The sequence below is a fragment of the Nansenia antarctica genome (assembly GCF_963989245.1).
Source record: "Nansenia antarctica genome assembly, chromosome: 14".
In the NCBI taxonomy this organism is placed as follows: domain Eukaryota; kingdom Metazoa; phylum Chordata; class Actinopteri; order Argentiniformes; family Microstomatidae; genus Nansenia; species Nansenia antarctica.
Window position 1 is genome coordinate 23,717,876 of NC_137684.1, and position 7,500 is coordinate 23,725,375.

Sequence of the window (7,500 nt, forward strand, 5' to 3'; positions counted from 1 at the left end):
AGCGGTCATAGTTGAGGTATTGTGTGTCTGGGGGGTGAATGGCTGATATGTATCTGATGGTCTGAACACGCCGCTTGTATGAGCTGCTCACCGTCCCGCATCGGAAACACGGCTCACGGAAGGCTGTGCCCTCCAAACCCAACTCTACAATGTTATGTTTCCTCTTTGCGCAACCATGTGTGTGCGTGTGTGTGTGTGTGTGTGTTTGTGTGTGTGTGTGTGTGTGTGTGTGTGTGTGTGTGAGAGAGAACAGCAGGCAGGCCTGTCATGAGGAGTCCAGATGGTGGGTGGAGAAAGCCCCTGCTTTAATCCCTGCGCCAGGATAGCGTACCCTCCCACCTACCCCCCCCCCCCCTCTCACACACACACACACACACACACAAAACCCTCCATGGCCCCACACTGAGCATGTCGATTTCGCTGCGAACACTCATTATTCACGTTGTATGGCAGCATCAACTGTGCTATTATGTGATAATATGAGTGTGAAGTTAGTGTTGGGCAACAAGTCCTTAACTGTTAATGTTGAAACAGGCTTCTGTGAGGAGGGGGGTCGCCTGTGGTGAGAATGAAGAACAGAGCTGTGTGTGTGTGTGTCTGTGTGTGTCTGTGTGTGTCTGTGTGTGTGTCTGTGTGTCTGTGTGTGTGTCTGTGTGTCTGTGTGTGTGTGTGCGGGCCTCGTCATTGTTTTTAATAGCGTCTCTATTTTCTCTTTAATCTTTTATGTGCATATGAAATGGGTGCAGAGTGTATTAGATCTCCCTGGCGAGGCTGCCCTAGATATCGCAGTCTAACTGATTGCAATTAAACCTCTAAGGGTTGGAATACTCGTTTTATTTTCAAACAAATAGCAGACGAACTCCCCCTCGGCTCCGTGCCGGTTGAGAGTACTGTGGTATCGCGACCGCTGTCCAGGATCCAATGTCCCACAATGCTACTCTGAAGATTCCAGTTTGCATATTGCTCCATCTCTCTCTCTCTCTCTCTCTTTCTGTCTCTCCCTCTCTATCTCTCTCTCTACCTCTCCCTCTCTCTCTATCCAGCCATCCATCTTCACCCCCCGCCGCTCTCTCTCTCCCACTGAGTTGGCGTCCCTGTTGAATAAATCATGGGGTTCTCTCAAACGGCTCCAGCCTCGTCCCTGGCGGGCGTCTCTCTCTCTCCCCTCGGCGGCAGGGTGGTTATTTACAGTAGATGTCTGTGTGTCCCCGTCTCTCCTTACAGAGAAGAAGGGCAAGCCCAGCTGTTTCCAGTCCAAGAAGGCAGATGAGGAGGCGTGCGTGGGAGTGAAGATCGAACACGCTCAAGGTAGGCAAGACTTGATACTCCCCCAGCCCCTCCCCCCCCCCCCCCCCCCTCGCTCCTCCCCTCCTATTTTACTTCGGCCATCTCATTGCTCTTTCACTTTCTCCACCTCTGTCTGTCTCACTATTTCTCACACTGCCTGTCCCGTCCTTTAATTTAGCTCTCCTGCTACGGTACGTCATGATGTACGTCAACTGTCCAACGTACAGTAGTCTGACTTTATTTAAAGAGAGGAGTCTGAAAAAGAGTGTGTCAGTAATATGTAGATATTAGTAGAGGGGTAGTAATGTACTGTGGTGAGCTGAAACTTCCCTTGAGGTGACACTGTCAGTACGTCTTAGTTTAACCCACTGTGGTGTCAAGCGCGCGCTGTGGTGTGTGTGTGTGTGTGTGTGCGTGTGTGCGTGTGCATGCGTACGTACGTGTGTGTGTGTGTGTGTGTCTTTGGGCATGCATGCGTGTGTATTTATGTGTGTGTTGTGTAAGAGGTGCCGCGACACATCTCCCATGGGAGGTTCAGTCTGTGCTATGCTTCCCATCCACACCTCCGAGTCTGCACTGTATGTGGCGTGGGAGTTGTGACCCTGAGTGACAGTCATGTTTGGCCTGAAGTGATTATCAAGGACATCAAAGAGGTTCATTGAAATTGCTATATTTTAAGCTTTCGGTTTTATTTATTTTTAAACGTGACAGTTTAGAAGATTGAATAGCATGAAAGAGAGTGGATGGTCCTGACCCAGACAGATGTGCTGTGCAGAGGACAGCGTAGGCAGGACACGGGCAGGAGGAGAGGAACACACTCCACCCAGCAGCTCACCGCTTCACATGGGTGTGAAGAAAGCCACTGTTCTATTTTCATATCACACTCGGTGTGTGGTGTGTGTGTGTGTGTATGTGGCGTGTGTATGTGGCGTGTGTATGTGGCGTGTGTATGTGGCGTGTGTATGTGGCGTGTGTATGTGGTGTGTGTCTGTGTCTGTGTCTGTGTCTGTGTCTGTGTCTGTGTGTGTGTGTGTGTGTGTGTGTGTGTGTCTGTCTGTGTGTGTGTGTGTGTGTGTGTGTGTGAGAGAGACATAAACGAGTCTCACCCTTCTGTATCACAGCTACTCTCCCTCTCTTTATCCTCCGGCCCTCCTCCCATCATCTGTCCCTTCCCGCTCTACTGTACTTCTGTTCCTTCCTCCTCCCCTTCTTCTCTGAGGGCATCTGCTGTCCTTTCACTTGTTTCTCTTGTTCCCCCTTTCACCTCTCTTCATCTGTCGTCCCCCTGCAGCGCCCTCTCCGTCTCCCTCTCCTCCTCTCTCCGTCTCCCTCCCCTCCTCTCTCCATCTCCCTCCCCTCCTCTCTCCGTCTCCCTCTCCTCCTCTCTCCATCTCCTTCTCCTCCTCTCTCCGTCTCCCTCTCCTCCTCTCTCCATCTCCCTCTCCTCCTCTCTCCATCTCCCTCCCCTCCTCTCTCCATCTCCCTCTCCTCCTCTCTCCATCTCCTTCTCCTCCTCTCTCCGTCTCCCTCTCCTCCTCTCTCCGTCTCCCTCTCCTCCTCTCTCCATCTCCCTCCCCTCCTCTCTCCCTCTCCCTCTCCTCCTCTCTCCATCTCCCTCCCCTCCTCTCTCCCTCTCCTCCTCTCTCCATCTCCCTCTCCTCCTCTCTCCATCTCCCTCCCCTCCTCTCTCCATCTCCCTCCCCTCCTCTCTCCATCTCCCTCCCCTCCTCTCTCCATCTCCCTCCCCTCCTCTTTCCCTCTCCCTCTCCTCCTCTCTCCATCTCCCTCTCCTCCTCTCGCCCTCTCTTCCGTCCCAGTCTGAGAGGGGAGTGTAATCTGAAATTGTGCTGTGGATTTAGGAGATGAGAGCTAACCTGAAGAATGTTCTGGGTGGTTCAACATAGCCGTTTAATCCTCAAGGCCTCACAGTAAAGAGTTCAGGCAGGGTTCACACTTCACACCATGCTCAAATCTCCTCTCTGCCAGCAAAATCCAAATCCGTGTTGAACACACAGACACACACACTGGAATCTTGTTATCCATGTTATACACACAGACACACACTGTCATCTTGTTATCCATGTTATACAAGAGTGTGTGTGTGTGTGTGTGTGTGTGTGTGTGTGTGTGTGTGTCTGTCTGTCTGTGTCTGTGTTGTCGACAGCCATGCATATTCGACAGGCAAAGGCAAGGGAGATGAGCCTCAGTGAGTGGAGCTCACAGAGGTCATCACCCCTCTCATCTGCCCCTCTACCTCTACTCTGTTGACACACTCAGACACTGTTTTACGTGTCACCTTGAAACAGGTCAGATTCTGCCAGTCAGCCTGTTGTAGCCCTGCCAACTGACAAGGACTTACTGGCATTGACTCTCCACCACACCACGAGGCTGAGGCTTATTGAGTCAACCTTACACAATGTTGCAGGATTTTTTTTATAGTGTTGTTTTTGGGTTGGATAAACTCAGTTCAAAACAGGGCTTGTTTACCAGACGTGGGCTCCCTGTGGTGCTGCAGTAGGCCTATAGTACTTATACAATACTAGTATATTAAACAGCCACACATCACACAGTCTCGCAGGAGGAACCATGTCATTCAACACCATGACATGAATGAATGAACAAAACATGCAATCAAAAACCTCTTCACAGGCATCTCTACAGGTCAGACTGGTTTAGTGGGGGAAAATGCCATAGCTGACATACCTCCCAGTGTACCCCACACACACACACACATACACACACACACATCTCACAGGATTCTTAATACAAAACAAATGTCTTCTTCTAGCACGACGACTGCCAATGGCCGCTGGCTTGAGCTAGATTGCTTTTCCTGCTACGACTGGTGGATTGATGATTCACTTACTTACGTCAAATGTATCGCTTTAGAATAAGGCGTCTGCTAACATGTAAATGTAATACTGTAGCTTCTGTGTGGGATTCAAAGTGGGTTACTGTTGAGGGCAACATGTTTTTTTCTGAGACACATGCACACAGTAATAGATGAGATCGATGACCTATTTATATTGGGTATGTTAGAATATTAGAATAGAACGCTGGTTTCCTGACAGTAGAACCAGAGATGCTGTTCAGAGATGTGAGAAACCACCTCACTCATACAGAAACAGAGATGCAGAAGTTCCACTCACAGTTGTTGACTGAGATGCAGAAGTTCCACTCCAAGACAAATCATGGTAATGATTATAGTTCAGATCACACAAGTCTCACGACTAGCAACCTCTACAGTGAGTGCTTTAATTAACTAAGCATACTGTACGATTTGATCTAGGCTGCCAAAACTCTTGAAGACTTCTTCTTCTGTTGATGTCCGTGAGTATCCTTGCGGATTGGCTTTAATTCTTAGGGGGGGCAATTCTCATGTCTCATTCTTTTTTTGTGTGTGTGTGTATTCCGTTTTTTGGCATATTACAAAAGATGAAGTGTTGAAGAGCCCACTCGATATAACAAACAGCAGTTTTAGGATCACTAAATACTAATAATTAGTGAATTGGATTCACTGCCTCGTGAATCTGGGTAGGCTAAGTGATACATGGCTTGTAAACAAACATACATTTTAGGACGTATTCAAAAGCAAGGACTGTGTGATCATCTAACGTGTGTAGTTGTGTGTTTTTAGCATGTTGATGTTCTATCAGCGTGTTGCGATGTGCTAAACTTGCAGTTAGATGTTTGTAGCGATGTTCCTTTTTAGCGCTAGCTATTAGCAGATGTTTTGCGTGTGTCTTGATTCAGAGCACATTTCTATGATTTTGGGTTTGAGCTGTACCAACATTCGAGTAAGCATATCATCTTCAACTATTTTCAGATTTCAATGTATGACACATCATTTGAAAGTTTACAATCACTTTAATAATCTGGAAAAAACTGAAAAATTACCTTGCCCTACTTGACCTTTTAACCAGACCCTGTCACAAATGGTAGTCTGTCTGTCCGTCCGTCCATCCGTCTCTCTCTCTCTCTTTCTCTCTCCCTCTCTCTCTCTCTCTCTCTGTCTCCCTCTCTCTCTCTCTCTCTCTTTCTCCCTCTCTCCCTCTCTCTCTTTCTCCCTCTCTCTCTCTCTCTCTCTTTCTCCCTCTCTCTCTCTCTCTTTCTCTCTCTCTCTCCCTTTCTCTCTCTCAGGGGACTTCTACATGCTCCGTCTGTCTCTCCTCTTCTTCTTTCCTAACGAGATTAAACCAAATCAGATCATCCAAAAGAGCGTGAGGAATCTGGTAAACACTTTAATGAAGCTGATTCGTAAGGTGTGTGTGCATATTTCTATGGTGAATTTGTTTTTAGTATACAACCTCAGATATGCTTTGTTTTTTATTCTTGGCACAGTGCTGTAAACCTGGCTATTTTTAGTTGGGATCAACATCCGACTGCTTTGACCAAATTGGATCCGACTTTGATTCGTTCCTGTTTTCTAAAACGTTATTTACATTTAGACTAGTTGTTGGAGCCCAGAGAGGAATGCCCTTAGAGGTGTTACTGGAGTTAATTATCTGATGCTGCTACACTGTACACGCCGTCGTTGGACTGCTGTATGTTTTAAACGCTGTAAATGAGGTAATTTACTCTGCCATTCCTTTCTAAATCAGAACATTCTATTACATTTCGGTGACCAAAGACCTTCGGGTCACTGTGACAATTATCGCTGCTGGGAAAGTGCTAGAGTGAAGTGTGTGTGTGTGTGTGTGTGTGTGTGTGTGTGTACACATGTGTGTGCCCTTATGTGTGCGCACAGCATGCACATCTGCGTGTGCAGTGCACATCCACGTGTGGGTGGGTGTGTGTGTGTGGGTATGTGGGTATGTGTGTGTGTGCTGTGTAATCCGTTCGAGCTGTCTCTGGTCGTCCTGCTAGAGGGCGGTGAGTGAGTGAGGGGAGGAGGAGGAGACTTCTGGTCGTTGGAAAGTCTCCACGGCGCTGAGTCACTTGGATGTGCTGCAGTACCCTGGGAAGATTGTGTGTGCGTGTGACTGCCAAGCTCTCCCCTACTGCTCCTCTGGGAGGCTAATGCTACGCGTCCTTCCAGTTAGGAAATCCTACTAGGCTCTACCCAGTAGCGCTGGCTTGACTTAGGTGAGTGGTTTTATTGACTGGTTTTGTCAGTACTCCTCTCTCTCTCTCTCTCTCTCTCTCTGTTTCTGTCACTCTCTCTCTCTCTCTCTCTCTCTCTCTCTCTCTCTCTCTCTCTCTCTCTCTCTCTCTCTCTCTCTCTCTCTCTCCTTTCTTGTTTTGTCTGGTTTTTCGAGCAGGTGAATGTGGTTGATATACAGTTCCTGTTCCAGGGCTGTTTTTAACATCACCTTCATTGTGGAGACTAGACCACTCATACCACACTGAGAAAGCTGTAGCAAACCGCTTGTATCCTCTCTACCTGTCTCTGTAACTCTCGTTCTCTCAAACGTAGCGTTCTACACACACACAGATAAACACTCAGGTACTCTATAGATAGTGGGAAAATGTCCTTGGTCGTGTTGCTTTGAGTTTTTTTTGTTCCATGTTTGACTGTATAGCTGTTGCCCTTTTGCACCTGAAGTATTAGATAATGACTTACCTACTGCACTTTATGACCACAGTTATTCCGTCATTGCAAGCAGAAGTCCAAAGATCGGATTTTGATTGTAATTGGTTTATATTCACTTTCAATCTCATGCCATTCCCATTTTCTCCTTTGCCTTCACATATCCACACTCCTCGTTTGTAAATCACCCTGATGACAGATCACTCTATAACCCATTTTGAATTCCATGCAGAATCTATTGAGAATTCCCTTAGATTTGTGTGTGTGTGTGTGTGTGTGTGTGTGTGTGTGTGTGTGTGTGTCTGTGTCTGTGTCTGTGTCTGTGTCTGTGTCTGTGTCTGTGTCTGTGTCTGTGTCTGTGTCTGTGTCTGTGTCTGTGTGTGTGTGTGTGTGTGTGTGTGTCTGTGCGCGTGCGTGTGTGTGCGCGTGCGTGTGAAGTGTACCCTTGGTGCTTTTTAAGTTGTAAGTGGAGAAAATCAATAGTGTGAGGCTGTAGTAGAGTAGAGTGGGTCTGAGACACTCCCACAGTGCCGGGTGGCTGGGCTGGGCTGGGCTGGGTGTGTCGACAGGTGTGAGCTGGGTGTGTCGACAGGTGTCATTGTTTGCATGACGTATTTAAGTATCGATATACAGTACATGTTGCCTCGGGATTAGTGACAGAGAGAGTGGGGGAGAGAGAGAGC

At 47.8% G+C, this 7,500-nt stretch overlaps 1 protein-coding gene across 1 annotated transcript in view; it reads left to right on the forward strand.

Annotated features, from left to right (window-relative positions):
• LOC308169999 (uncharacterized protein) overlaps positions 1-7,500 on the forward strand; it is a gene marked incomplete at both ends in the record, with an annotated part of 42,016 nt that overhangs the window by 26,795 nt on the left and 7,721 nt on the right. Inside the window, one exon of the mRNA XM_080544730.1 lies at positions 1,225-1,308. Coding sequence (XP_080400856.1) covers positions 1,225-1,308 — 84 coding nt within the window. The remainder of the gene's footprint in view (positions 1-1,224; positions 1,309-7,500) is intronic.